The following is a 15,838-nucleotide window of genomic DNA, read 5'->3' on the forward strand; positions in this document are numbered from 1 at the left end:
TCATCTTTCGATAACGAGAATTACGAATTTATTTGAAACACATGTCAGGACTTGGCGAAACGTGCGGAAACAAGGGTGGGTTTTCCCGTTATTTTCTCCCGACTCCGATCGAGCCTAAATTCCCACAGGTTTGTTATTTTATATATAAGTTGTGATACACGAAGTGTGGGCCTTTGGACAATACTGTTTACAGAAAGTGTCCAATGGCTTTAGGTGAATCAACATCCATCAATGATATTTTAAAGACACTGGACACTATTGGTAATCTTCAAGCATAAGCAAAAAATAACAAACCTGTGAAAATTTGAGCTCAATTTGTCGTCGAAGTTAGGAGTAAAAAAAATGAAAGAAAAAACACCCTTGTCACACGAAGTTGTGTGCTTTCAGGTTGATTGATTTCGAGACCTCAAATTCTAAATCTGAGGTCTCGAAATAAAATGCGTGGAAAAATACTTCTCGAAAACGACGTTACTTCAGAGGGAGTTGTTTCTCACAATATTGTATACTATCAACCTCTCCCCATTACACGTAATCAAGAAAGGTTTTATCTAATAATTATTTTGAGTAATTACCAATAGTGTCCAAGAAACAAGTCTTTTTTTGTCTCGTAAGGCGCATCCCTGTCGTATTCCCTTCGTGTTGGAGGAATTAAAACTTGATTGTATTCAACAAACATGGCACCAGACTATGGTGGCCTCAACCTTTGAATTCGATTACGTTGGTGAATGATAGATCAACAACAAAAATGTCAAACCCGCACTGAAATTTGTTTCTTTTTTTGCGGATGCTCTCTATAGCGCGGCTGCCATCTTATCGATTTCAAATAATGGGCCACATCTGGGTTCCCATTTCGGTTAAAATGAACTGTAGGCCTACATGAAAGAACGTGAGGTGCTGACACCTTTAACTATTTCAGTAAGTTTGGTCAACAAGGTGTTGGCATGGTAGCAGGGGAAAACTCAAAAGTGCCCTGAATCGTGCTTAATGTAACAACGAAGCAGTGATTGTGGTTTCTGATGCAATTCGAAGTGGTGGAAATGAACACCACTTCTATTGTGTACAATCGTATCGAAAGAAGTCTTTATTTACACAGTGAAACACCATTTGGCATCTCACTCCGACCTCACTTCGCAGCTAAAAAGAAAAACGCAAATTAAATTATGATCAATTTACAGAAACGGTGCATTATCACCCGTAACACCATAACGTCAAAGTGAAGAACAATCTCAAGGGAAATAATGATGTACATTGGCATCAATTAGAGACAAAAAGGGCGCGCGCGGGAAAAGGAGAAGAAAAAAAATCCTGTAAGGATGGGGTTTCGCGCGGTTTTGACGTTACTGGTTCGTGGTTGTTGCAATGAGTGAGCGGTAATTAGTAAACACTATAGAACGAAAAATGCTGCTAAGTGGCTGGAGTTTGTATTCTATGTTTACTTGTTGATAAAAAGCTTTTGTCTAAGAGAGACGGGGACAGGGAGACTTTAAGTGGCTGAAGAAAAAAAATCAGAATTGCTTGAAGGCTTGCTGCCGGCGATGATGGCGCAGTGCTGAAATTTCTTACGTTTTTTGTTACGCTTCGATACATCGGCGCTAAAGTTTCGTCCAGTCGGTGTGTTCAAGCTGGTGATGAGACGGGATGAAAGTAATGATACGGGTGGTGGGTGACGGTGATTAGATGTGGCACCAGCGGTACGCTTCAAACACGCTACCCGCTGCAAGTTGCTCAATCACACCGCCACGGAGCAGACGTAAGAGTGGAAAAGCATGTACTTGCAAATTATGATCACTCTCAAAGACTGCAAGTTGTGAATAGGGATTAGGGTGGCTGGGGGAGGGGGGGGGGTCAAGTGAAAGACGAAACAAACGAAGAGGGGGAATTGCCCAGCCACTTGCATCTACTGGTCACGCCAGATATCATCAAATACCTGTTATGTGTTTTGTTTGTTATGGTTAAATTGGTGGAAATTGCTGTCGATGAAAAGCCAGCATTGGGCGAGAGCGCCTGTTGCGAGAGGGGGAAAAACTGAAGAAGACACAGAAATAAGAAAGCAAGTACTGTTATACATGCATGCAGTTGTGCCGTTTAATCATGAGATCTCGTGTGCCTAATTAAGAACAAAGAAATACCCATCAGCGCTGACCGTACGGACATATAGATTCATAAGGCATGGCCGCCACACACTGTTTGCGCCCAAACTCGTTTGATTACCGTGATATGGGGAGACCCTGCGAGCGGTAAGGTATAAGTGCGTACACACACACAGTAGATGCATTACCGGCCTGAATTAGCCCACTGCATCCATAACCAGTATTTGTCGGTATAAGAGGAACTCTTGGCCCTTAATGAAGAAAACGCTCCCATCCATCACTTGTAATTTAATATTGGATGATTTCTTCGGTAAATGCTAAAATAAATGCTGCGCAATCTGTAGAGCTAGCTAATTGAAAGAGGGGAGAGTCTCTGAAGTTCATGTCTAGAGAGGTTAATGTAATATTATTAAGTGGTATTTTTTTTCTCTTTTTTTTCCTCCTCGTTTTAGTGTTTGCGGTAGTGGTGGTGTAGTCTTTTTACGCGTTGTGTACACTCACATGAAGCATAAGCTAAGCGTGGCTGCACCGCTAAACAAGCGGTTAATTAGAGAACCGATTCTATTGGCTCGGTGTGTAGAGGGAATCTGAGCTACAATGTTAAAGATCTACCTAATTATGAAGCAGTTAAAAACACTTATTGTCTGTGGAAAAGTAGAGAAACCTAACAAAACGTGAGAGGATTGTATAGTTGTTTTGGGTGACTTGTCTTCAGGCTGCTAGGTTCCAGTATTTTTTTTTCTCCATTTATTTAAATGATATTATTGATATATAATTGTTTGTTATATTATGGGTTTTAAGACCATGTTAAAATTTGAATCATAGGTGGGAGAATGATATGAATAGACAATTTAATGTGTGTCTATATTAAAAGGTTCACAGAGTCAAACAAAATGTATACAATAAAATAAACAAATACAAAAAAAAAGATTACAAGACACAAGAAATCTGCCTATTAGTGTATAAACATTAGGTCACGGCGAAAAAGACACGAGTTGCTTCACTAACAAAAGAGTTTGAATCAGCATGCTGATTCAATTTAGTCCTAACTGAGGTGCGAGGGCTGACCAATCACATCATTAACTATTAGTTACGTCAGTCGTTGCTATTATTAATTACGTCATTTACCAAACACTAGTACCCGCTCTTGACTGTTTGACAAAAAAACACTTTAAGACTTTTCATATTTATTATTAATTATTAATTATTTTCAATAATTATGCATATTAATACAGCATTGTCTAACGTCGATGAGTTACATACAGAGTTTAAGAATCAAATAATAAATAATGCAGAAAACAAAATAATGATTTGAAATGTCGCAACCATTGAAATTATTTACCATTTTCTAACAATCAATTTGCATAGCTATGAATCACGTGAGTCACAAATTATGTTATCAAGTTCAACTCCGATCATTTAACCTTCCTTTTCTCCCCTCCTTTTGTTCATCCACAAAGGACAGAACTGCAAACCTTTCAAAGGCCATTACCAAATACCTAAATACCATTTTGTGTTGCGAGTCCTTGCCCCGGTCGTGTCCACCACCACCAAGCAAAGAGACGATCTGGGCGGTTGATGCGATGCGCTGATCGGCGCGCCTGGCAAGTGCTGCATCCCTAAAACGTTTCCCTAATGCGTCTTTTATTGATGGTTCTACAATTAGAATGAAGGGCGGACTTCAAGTGGCTCTATTACCAGCACCGCCATTTAAACGTCTACACGAACCGTTTTAATGCACCGCTTGTTGTTCTGTCAATGAGTTAGGCAGTAAATCAGGCACGGGGGAAATTCTTGCTTCTCGATTAGGCTTGGTTTGCTGCTGGGGGTTTGTGGGACGAGGGTTTGTGGGACAGAGGCTGATTGTGGAGACATTGGTTGTAGTAAAGACAACATCAATTGGTTTAGTCATCGGTTCTAGGAACGTATACCAAGCTCAATTTGTGGCAAAGAGGGTCCCTGAATGCTTCTCAAAACGCACACTTGTACAGAAGTACCCCCCATGTACTAAATATTAATTTTGTGTAAGCGCTGTGATTTAGTTGTATAAGTAGAGCGTATTTAAAATGCCGTTTATCATTAATATTATTATTATAATAATTATGATAATAAATAAATTAAAAGAAAATCCAAAAAGAATTTCTGCGACTCCCCGAAAAAAAAATGACATAACAGCAGTGGGTACAGTCAAGAACGCATACGTTGGATGGCTGATACACATGTTCAAGTCAATTCTATAGTTGCATGTTTAATATATATATATGTGTATATATATATTAACAATCGCCTACATTTTTTAGCATCTCATTAGGCCATGTTTGTTATCAGGGACCACGGAGACAGCGGTGAAAAAAAATGACCTCAAGGTTACATTATTTCCGACGTATACGTATTTGTATATCTATGATATGACATGAGTACATCATTTTATTTGCCTTTTCGGAGTAAGACAATCATAAATACAAAATTTATTATTTGACTTGCATGACACTATTTTAACCGCACATTACGTTTTCAATGAGGGGTGTGGACAAACTATGTCCAAAACGGGGGACAGAGAGTACCTCCACCCGCCCCCCCCCCCCCCATGTCCCCAAATGTAAGCACACACTTTTGATGTTGGACGAAGTACCCCCCCCCCCCCCCCCCCCTGGAATTATCCATCGAATATATGAGATTGCAAGCACACAATAAAGCCACAATAGAGGGGGTAGGGGTAACAGTAATGTTGAGCACGGTCATGCGCGTGACAATATTAAATACAGATATTGAACAACAAATACAAATAGCAATAAAGACAGTATTTCACAGCTATTTACACAACGTTTCTACATTTGCTATTGTAGATACGTCAGTATATGTACACAGTGTATGTGAAATGTTGTCTTCAATGATTGGTTCTTTCGCTTTCACCATATCGACCACCCAACCTGGAAATGATCCAGCTTTCACGACATACAAAAACACGAGGGTGCTTTATGTGTGTTAGGTGATTCGAAAACTTATAGGAAGTTTCCTACCTTTATCCTTTGGGTTTTCTTGACTTTCCTGTACTTAAACTGTGGCGATATCGTCTGCATTTTGTCCTTGAAGCAAGAGGCAATATCTCTACACCGTCTCCATATCAAGCAAGTCCGGCATTTGTAAAAGTCTGGTGCCAAATTTGTATTGGGTTCATATAGATAATGCGTCCAAAACAAGACGTGTTTTGTCTTTTGTTGAAACACTGAAACACATTCCTTAATCCGAATTCCGCATGGATTATGTGGCATACCTGTACTCTTTGGTTTGTGTACTTACTAGGTATTTTCGAAACCACGGCGTGGGTTTGGTCTCACGTTCACCTGTTTTAAAAGCCCCGTGCTCTAAAGCATACATTTTCCACCTTCACTAATCGAGCCTGGGCCGGAACACAAGCCTAACCCATGTTTTCGAAAAGGTCCTTTAAATAATACACTGCGTCGCTCACTGTGATTACTCAAACATACTCGAACGCGAAGCTGGAAAGATTGCCATACTTTAGACATAGAGGTAGAACTTCACAAGAGACACAATTCGTCGTCGCAACCTTTGACTTCAAAACACATGGTAGGCCTCCTACCGCATATTCACGACCAGCCCTGTACAATAAATGAACACTATTATAATGCTTTACACCTGTTAAATGAAACTGATACCTCCAGGTTGCTGGAAAAGCTTTTATGACTCAAATTCTCACGCCAGTTTTAAGAGAATTTTTGTTTTTACATTATCTGTCAACGTTTTTAAACCAGTAAGCATACAGGCTCGATCTCACATATGATTAAAAATAAAAAAATAAAAAAACACTGGCACTCATCTCCTAGGCCTAATCTCATAAAGCTGCAAAAAAGTTCTGCTTAACAATATTTTGCTAGTACAAACAATTACAATATTATAACAATATTACAGATTGTACATGTGACATGTTATATTGGCTGCTATAGCCTTATTCTGGTGAGCATTGTTTTGCTTAGCTGTAATAACCTTTTCTACTTAAGCAGCTCTATGAAATTGGGCCCGGGTAAGATGTCCATAAACATAACGTGATATATTCACACTTTGCTTAGCAATTAAGACTGGTGAACAACTTTTAGATGGGTATCAATTTTAGCTGATCTTTAAATCCACCCCTGTTTTTTGTTCCTATGAAACAGCTCTTTTGTAAACTTGTTCCAGTATTTTACGAAATCATGAACGATAAAAAGGATCCTCTTATATTTTTTCGGAGGTAAAAGTAGTTTCAAAACATCTTATTAAAAAAAAAAAACAGAAATTAACACAGTACTTCCCAGCCATTTCACAAGATTCAATAATGTTGGTGTCGTGGATTCGTCGTTATCTTCATACAGTGTCTGCATTCAACAGTAGTCACCAGGATAGCTGTGAGTTTAAAAACTAAAAACTCAATTAATCAGCAAATATTTATACGCAGACTTTCTTTATTACTTTTTATAATAGTCATGCCAATATTTAAGTTGTAATTTAGTTGTAATAGTGTTTCCATATTGTTGTATTGTTCTTTGTTTGGTTATTGTATGAGTGGGGTCTCTACTCGACAAGCTGATGCTTCTTGGAGACCTCCGTCCTCACACAAATTCCTATTGTACTTATGTCTTCCTTAATCATTATAATATAATGTAATGTAAATTGTATCACTTTTCTTTGTTTGTGTTAAAAATATAAGAAATTAATTAATTAATTTGTATTAGTTCTGTATCATTCTTTAAAATGATTTGTGGCATAACGTATTGACGCTATGATTCAGTTGTTCCTTATAAACAAAGTTTCATCCGTTTAGTTTCAGTCGTGCGCTGTTCAGACAAAACACAATTGTCTGACTGTCTGTCTGTCTATCTATTCTTCTAATGTGTTTCTATTGTGGGATCCTGCAAATCACTAAAGATTTAACGGTGTACTGCAAGTAAGGCCAAGTAAAATAAAATACCAGTTAATCGTCCGGGTTTTTCCAAAAAGAGGAGGATGGGGGGATTTTTATTTTGTATTTCTTTCGAAGATGGTCGCTAAGCATTAAATGAGAAATACACAAACAACCGTCTTTTTAAAATAAAAAAATGTAAAATAAAAAGGATGCGAGGAGGGGACGGTCAACTAGTATTGTTTCTTATTTGGCCTTAATACAAATGAAACTCCATTGTTCTTTTGAGAGCGTGGGTTTCGGGGAGGTCCTTGCGATGAAGAAAGAGATGCACGTGCCTCAAGCTGAGTTTCACCAAGTCCTGACAAGACATAGGGGATGAATCGCATCCTGGCGAGTTATGTTTGTTTGATGGCAGTCTTTGTCAAAACAGTGTGTTCACCTGAATCTAAGATAAATCATGGGTGGATCTTAGATACACAACACAATGAAAAGAACACAGCTCTGTCATACACGTCGTAAAAGCATATTTCCCTCCCCGTTCTAATTTTCACAGTATGCTTCGAGATCGTCTCGAGCTGCCTCCGGACTTCGGGTTGTCAGCAGAGATCGCTCACGAGTGTCTGGAACGGTGACGTTTACATAGCACTGGCATTGCTACTGACCAAACTTTGACGAACATGGGAGTCTCTATTGTGACGACACGAACGGAGACGATTGTGTTACTATACGGGGTGAAATATAGCGAAGCTCGGCTCAAGGGACGATCGATCGCCATCAATTATTTGAATAGCGTTGGTATTTTTGGCAGGAGCTGGGAGGCGATATCACTAAGAGACATATCCCGTTTGTGTGTTACTCCTCCCAAATCAAACTCTACCACTGGACATGCAATGTGGGTTCCTCGGGCTTGTCATTTTGGGTTTTGATGTTAATTGCTACGGTACTCGGTGGGGAAAACGTCCGAGACAGTGGCGCCCCAACGGGCATTATAGAAACCACGTTGTGGATGGCGTAACAGCAGTCATTAAAAGGGCATGGATTATGCACTGCATTTGGTTTGACACAAGTGAAACATTTCACACCCTACTCTTGACTACGTTTACGCAATCTGGTTCATAGTGACTGATGAATCGGACTAATTATTTACTACCCCCAAAAGAGCGATTGTATCTTCCCATTTTTGTGGACATGCAAAACCCGCAACTGGTATCGAAGAAACATTTTTGTTTTGCACTACGAAATGGGAGACTTTGGAACGTAGGTGGCAGCAGACCTACCAGGTAAATTTCCATTGTTAACGTAGCTCTAAGCTTGCGCAAATTACCGAGAACAATGGAATTAACCTGGTAAGTCTGCTGCCACCAAGCGTCACAAAAGTCTCCTATTGTGAGTGTCGTTGACATATTTTTACTTCTTCTTATAGTCGATTTAGATTTTTGTTTTAATGTGCAGAAAAATAATTGCGGGACCGTAGAGTAGACACGCTGATTGGGCATTAGCTTGTCACTACAGCTTGTAACTAATTAGCAAATCCTACTAAGCTTGTCACGTGTCACGTGTCACAACTGAAAAGTGTATCGTGTCAAAGGTCAACTACGATTCGACGACAACAAGTTTGGCAAGCTGATCCCCACAAACCGAGATTGATTGGTAATAAACGTGGTTTATCATCCTACCAATACCCGCATCTCCCATCAAAGAGTGTTAGTCATGCCTGACCCTCATGTGACCCTAACAGTAATGACCATCCAGATGTAACAAATATTGAATTTCGGAAAAGAGAGACCAAGTCAAAGAAAAAAAACTACAGCTGTGGCTTTGACGTTGATGAATAATTTCATAGCTTGCCTTCTTGGAAGTAAAACATAAAAATACCCGATGGACCGGAGCAAACTGTTTTCATCCGGTCATTCAGATTGGTTCCCCCTGATAAACGCATTATGCCCAGGCGCAGTCAGCAGATGTGAGGACGGCAAAAAAACACCGTAACGTCACTGGCAACAAAACACCCAAGTTGAACTTGGTGGGGAGAAGTACAAATTAAGTGGTTTTTCTTCTGCGGCTTCTTCGAGGATGATAACACTGTCTCGTGTGATTATAGCACATCGGCCTTAAACGTGGAGACAACTTCAGTATTGGTCATTAGTGGAGTTTAACTGTGACAACTCATTAGGTGTTGGCGCTCATCAAAGTTCCTGGACAAATCACTGATTCTGAGCGGCTTAAAACGACTTTAGTGCATGTTGATCTCAGTCAGAATCGAAAGGTCCTTAAACACATTATTGGTGAGATAGAACATTGAGTCAGGTTTGAAGCTTTGCTTGATGTGGATTATAAGTAACTATAAAGTGGTTAACTTGCGGGTACATTCACTCTGTGAACCTATTTTGGAGGGAACGTTGCCCCTGAACGTTCGTCATAATTATAGATATCGGGGAATGAATCAAAATATCGGTAATTTCTTGCAACACAAAATATTCAAGCACCCCTGACGTTAATTTTGATTCTCGGTATCAAAAAGTGACAGCACCCGTGGTGACAAGTATTGTAAAATCCCAGGTTTTTTTGGCCGTTTTCCCAGTATTGCACATGAAGATACTCCTTACAAAAAGAGATGTACACTTGGCTGTACCCGTGTTTACAATTCTTAAAACAAATAATATATTTTCCACCATACTAATTGTGTTGAATGGCATTTAGATGCATTTACATTCCATTAGTTTAGTTTCGTCTAATCTTTGTTATCAATACATAGGTTTATAATTTAACAATAATGATCTTATAATACCTCTAGGCTGACATTTTGGGTAAATAAAATAAAAGATAAAGGCAAATGATAGGCCCATGATTAAAATAACATCATGGCCGCGGCAATGTTTTGTTAGATGAAAAAATATCCTTGGGACTACACGACGAGCAACAGTGTTTTTATATCGGATTAAGTCACAGGATTAAATTTGGGTTTCGAATTTAAATTCAACTGATAATATAGGTTTTCTCGGCCAGTTAGGTTTTCTCAGTCAAATTCGGCAAATGAGCAGTCAATTTCATTTTCACGCGTTCGAATTAAAGCTGTTTTGCCTTTCGAATTGTTACTGCGTTTCAAATGCAGAATTCAGCTATTCAATTTCGTTTTTAATCGAGTCAAATTCCTTTAGCACTCTGTTCAATTTAGCTTATCGTCATTCTTTTTCGTGACACACACGCCTCAAGAAGCGTCTGCGAATTTGAATGCTGCATTGATGAATTGTTAAATTGAATGATTATTTTGCTAAATCGAATGACGCAACATTACATTTGACTTATCATAAAACGAAATCGAATGACCCTTTTCAGTAGCATTCGATTTCGCGCGAAATAAGAATAGCTTGGTGGTTACATTGGCTGCTCGTTTGCCGAAATTGACCGAGAAAACCTATATTTCCAACATCAGTCAGGCCTTAAAGGTAATAATATAAGAGGTAAAATCGAGCAATAGCATTTGAAGACCTCTGATATAGATAACAGCGGTTTATTGGCTGTTCCAACCGATAGACGCCATATCAAAACGTCAACACTAGACAGAGCCAGCATATATCGTTTTAATGTTGTCGCTTAAAATGTATGAAACTTAAAAATGATTGATAAAACCAAAGAGTAAGGACAGAGCCTATAGATACAAACACATCCTGGTTTAAATTAAAGGTCTGAAGACTTACTGATTATCTGAAATGCAGCCATTAAAGCTGTATTTGAAAACATACAAACACACAACATCACTGATTTCGATAATAATGTCTGAGGATATTTAAAGATGATTTATGCTGAAAAAATTGCATGGTTTTCACTATTTTCTCCTAACTAACAAAGCGGGTTAAACCCAAATGTTCACAGGGCTGGTTTGTTATTTCACGTATGGTCACACTTAAACAACACATTCTGATTATTTTGTAAGCTTTACCATTCTTGCATCATACCTTATATACAAGACCATATTATTTATGTAATTTTCACTGGTAGGTTGGTTGGTGTGTTTCTTGTTAACTATAGGAATGGAATTAATTTTACTCTTCCACAAACCAATTATCTATTGTCCAGTTGGTGCACATAATATCTGGCGCTCCAGTTAGGCGTTGTTTTGGCGTGTCTCGATCAGTCAGCGCAGTACACAGTCCCCAATCAATACCTCATTGTAGTAAAAAAAAATTATTTTAATAGAGGGCGCTATTATTTGTACGTCCCGGGGGTTACTTTTTAATTTTTTTTTTTTTATTTAGATAAACTCCTGGAAAAAAAGAGAAAAAAAACCCTGAATGACCGTTCGGAGCAATGTCTATAATGATGTGTCACGATTGGCAGATCAGGTAGCATGGATCCAGTGAACGACAGCGGCAGTGGTGACAATGGGAGCATCAAGGGGGTGGCCTTAAGCCACGCTGAGTCACCGGGGCAAGACTGAAGGAGTACCCGGTGTAGTTGGACAACATCACCACCCTTGCGTCTCTCTCCTCCTGCCTCCGGTGATAACAACCCTCTCTCAGCTCTCTCTTGCACTACTTTATACATTCCTTTCTTCCTCTATTCTTGAGATAATAGCACAGTTTGAAGATGAACCGGAAAAATCTATACTCGAGAGGACGACACAATTTTGTCATAATCCATTCTTTTTTTGAAGGAGGTGGTGAAATTGAATCTCGCGTGGCAGGACCCTGGAGCGGTTTAAACGCACAATTGAAAACTATTACAGAATTACTCCAGTGAGGTTTGTTCAATGTGTGAGAAGAAAAAAAAACCTCTCAGATTGACAACTGCTCCAGCGGACATTGTTTCCATTCATGGCGTTATTTTAATGCAAACTTACGATTTGAAACATAAGCTATTTTTGTCTATTACGACAACGTACCCGAACTGCCCGTTTTGTGACTCACGAAAGACAGAGAACAGATTGTACTCGGCATAATGTTTTTTTTCCAAACAGTGGAAACGAAACAGCTTCAGTGAAATGAAACGTATTTTCAGTATTTAAATAGCAACAGAGTGCATGAATTATTTTAGAGCAAGCTTTGGTTCGAAACAACAACTTTTTTTCTTTTTCTATTACGGCAACGTACCCGAACTGCTCGTTTTGTGACTTATGAAAGACAGAGCAGAACAATTACAATCGGCATAATGTTTTTTTTTTTTTTTTTTTTTCAAACAGTGGAACTAGCTTCAGTGAACTGAAATTTAGTTTACAAAAGTTTACAGGGCAACAGATTGCATGAATTATTTCGTAGCAAACTTGGGTTCGAAACAACAACTTTTTTTATATTACGGCAACGTACCCGATTTACTCCTTTTGTGACTTATGAAAGGCAAAGGAGAACAATTACAATCTGCATATGTTTTTTTCTTAAAGGCAGTGGACACTATTAGGAATAACTCAAAATAATTATTGGCTTAAAACCTTTCTTGGTGACGAGTAATTGGGAGAGGTTGATGGTATAAAACATTGTGAGAAACGGCTCCCTCTGAAGTGCCATAGTTTTTGAGAAAGAAGTAATTTTCCACGAATTTGATTTCGAGACCTCAGATTTAGAACTTGAGGTCTCGAAATCAACCATCTAAACGCACACAACTTCGTGTGACAAGGGTTATTTTTCTTTCATTATTATCTCGCCACTTCGATGACCGATTGTGGTCAAATTTTCACAGGTTTGTTATTTTATGCATATGTTGAGATACACCAACTGTGAAGGCTAGTCTTTGACAATTACCAAGAGTGTCCACTGCCTTTAACAGTTAAACAGTAACAGTAAAACGAAATACATTTGTTCAAAAGTTTAAGTGGCAACAGATTGTGACACAAATATTTATTAGCAAACAACACATACCTCTGTTTACACAATACTGACTAAACATTGCAGTTCAGGATTTTTAAAAACCCTTTTTTAATCTAGCTTTCATATACATATTTGTTCATCAATTGAGGATACGAACATTTTATCAAGAGAAGCTCTTTAAAAGTGCACACAGTGGTAAGAATACAACTTGCAAATATTTCAATAAGTACTTCATAGGTGAGTTTAAGCAGCAATTATTAATACACCCCAAAAGGTAGAAAATGAACTTATGGCGTCACTTTGTACACCGATGAAATCACAACAACAACATAAATAAGGCATGCAAATCAGAAATATCGTAATGGCGATTTTGATGGTAAATTCATGCCAGTATAATTTAGCGCCAATATATAAATACAAAAATTCACATTTTGATCGACTAAGATAATTAGGCATAATTCCACCACTTGTGGTGACCAGAAACGTCGTTATGGCAATTCGGGTGGTAGTATCTGTGCACACACGACGCAAAAAAAATTACAAAAAAAGAACGTGAATTCTAATGATATTAAATAACAATTACTACTTGTTGTAATTATCTCGCTTTGCTCGACTTGTACATTGTTCTCGTGACATTTGGTTCATGTTTTGTGGTGAAACAAATTAAATAACCAATAAATACTGTGTTATATATTGTAGTTGTTCCTATACTGTCATCATTAAATTAAACCCGATCGGGATTGAAAATTACATTAATCATTGCAAAATTATAATATCATTAAATTTTACTGTTCGGTGTTTTATTTCTCATTTTTTATTCTTTGGAACGAAGCTCGATTTAGTGTTGTTCATTTTTCTTCTTCTTTTTCAAACAAAGTCCAATAAATACTATGTTAATATATACAGCATTGCAGTTGTTCATAGTGGCACAGTCATCATAAACCCGAATTGGGGTATAATATTACACTAATCATTGCAACAATTATACCCAATTCAGTTTTTTATTTTGTAAGTGTTTTGATTTCATAACCTTTTCATTGGAACGATGCTCGGACTACGCGATCGTTGAGGGGCTGAGTGGGCCGGAAATTATCCACTAAGAACCCATCGTCATCGGCGGCTGGGTGTGCTCCTTTCGGATAATTCTTCAGTCTTCGGAACTCCTCCATCTAAGAATAAAGATCATGTTTATTATGGAAAGTTGATCTTGGTTTGACCCAATCACACTAATGTATGTTAGCACTTAGTGCTTTCCTGAGCTATTCTAGCAGTGTCTTACCAACTACACCACCAAGATTGCCCATCAGTAGCTTCGAATCCTATTGTTAGCAGTGGGTACTGCAAAGATTTAAATTTCAATATATTATATAATGTTCGTTTTGGTTTTACCCATCACCGCAAAAAATAGACCCTTTTAGTTTTACTCGGGATGGATTCGAGCCCTAGACCGTTGCAAATCTAGAGCAGTGTCTTCCCGATTAAAGACCACCGAGATTTCCCGGTAGCTAGAGGCAGTTCGCGTCCTATAGCACCGGGTACAGCAACGATTAAAATATATCCACCTTGTTATGGAAATATTATTCAAAATGCGTGTGGTTCAAAGCTCGCTATCGAATTAAAACATATCAAACATAAACATCGAGTTGTATGACCTTGTAATAACTGCGCATGTCCGTTGACCTTTACGTGATGTCTCTATATCCATCCATAATAGCTTCTAAGTATGTGGAGAAGAAAAACACATCTGCGCAATCTGGAATTCTTCATCTTTCCCCGCAGATAGTTTACTAGTCAGATGCCAGATTCTTAACCTGTGATCGACCCCTAAAATTTGGCAAGATTCCCGACCAGTTGCCCTTTGTGCTTGGTGTTCAACACCGTACTTTTTTTTTCACTTACTATATAAATATGGGGGCGATTTCACAAAGATAGTGCTAACTTATAGGACTTGTGTCGGGATTCTTTGGGGCAATTAAAAACGTTTAAGTTTTTCCTGTATTAGGACGAGTGACCCGTCCTAACTCGAGAACTCTTTCTCAAATCCAGCCAGCGTCTTCATTCTTTACAAAGGTTTATTTTAAATCAGTGTTTTCTGTCCTATATAATTTTCATGCAGAAATTCATAAAAGATAATAATAATTACAATTTACCCGAATTCTTAAGTGTTTCCAAGGCTCAATCGACAATGGCTCAACCCTTTTTGATATAAGAGTTGTTTTTTACTTAAGCTACGCCAAATCGATTAGTGGTTTATGGTTTTCGGTTTGTTTTTTTCCGAAAGATTTATCGGCCTTTACCGATAAATGATATGTGTTTGTTTCGCGTGTCGTTAAGCTACTTGTATTTTACGATCATAATCGCTTTGTTATGGCATTTAACGATGGATTATATATGGGTTTATTTTACACGATGAATTGTATAGTAAGGTCTTACTCTTAACCGAACGACCGTTTATGGATTCTTTTAAAAATTAACACAGTTTCAAACCATTTTAAGAGTTTATTTATTTGATTTTTGGGGGTTGAACAAAGAATTGACTAGAGTGGGATTCGAACCAACGACCTCCGGATTAACGTGCCGGCGCTCTACCAACTAAGCTATCTAGCCCTATAGTGGCGGTGTCCCTATTTTGTCAATATCTTTGTTCGGGGGTGCCAGTCGTGTCGACCCTATTGCAGTACCTTCCTCAAAGGCTAAAAACGACAACAAAACATACATTAACACGTAAGTACTTTAATTGTTTTTATATCATTTACCATGAACAATGGTCTGTTCATAGTCTATTTGTATAATTTAACATGGTTTAGTGTCCAACAACCTGTCTTTATCTCTAATCGTGTTGTGGTTTAAACAAGGATAGTTTTACTCCTGCTGTGTGCAGTAGTCTTATTCATGTAATAGTGTATTTTATCAATAGATAACCTCTAATCGTTTTATGGTTTATACGTGGATTATTGTTTTACTGTGCAAATTGTGTCTCAATCGATTTATATGGTATTTTGTTTGTTTTCACAAGGCTTAACACACAACCTGTCTAACTTGCTAAC

At 38.2% G+C, this 15,838-nt stretch overlaps 1 protein-coding gene across 2 annotated transcripts in view; it reads right to left on the minus strand.

Moving 5' to 3' along the window:
- Window positions 1-12,803: 12,803 nt before the first annotated feature.
- Window positions 12,804-15,838, minus strand: part of LOC139934754 (carbonic anhydrase-related protein-like) — a 32,041-nt gene continuing 29,006 nt past the window's right edge. For both annotated transcript variants that reach the window (XM_071929151.1, XM_071929152.1), the window contains exon 9: window positions 12,804-13,960. In XM_071929151.1, coding sequence (XP_071785252.1) covers window positions 13,826-13,960 — 135 coding nt within the window. In that variant the 3' untranslated portion in view covers window positions 12,804-13,825. The remainder of the gene's footprint in view (window positions 13,961-15,838) is intronic.

This window comes from Asterias amurensis, chromosome 3 (genome assembly GCF_032118995.1).
Source record: "Asterias amurensis chromosome 3, ASM3211899v1".
Lineage (NCBI taxonomy): Eukaryota > Metazoa > Echinodermata > Asteroidea > Forcipulatida > Asteriidae > Asterias > Asterias amurensis.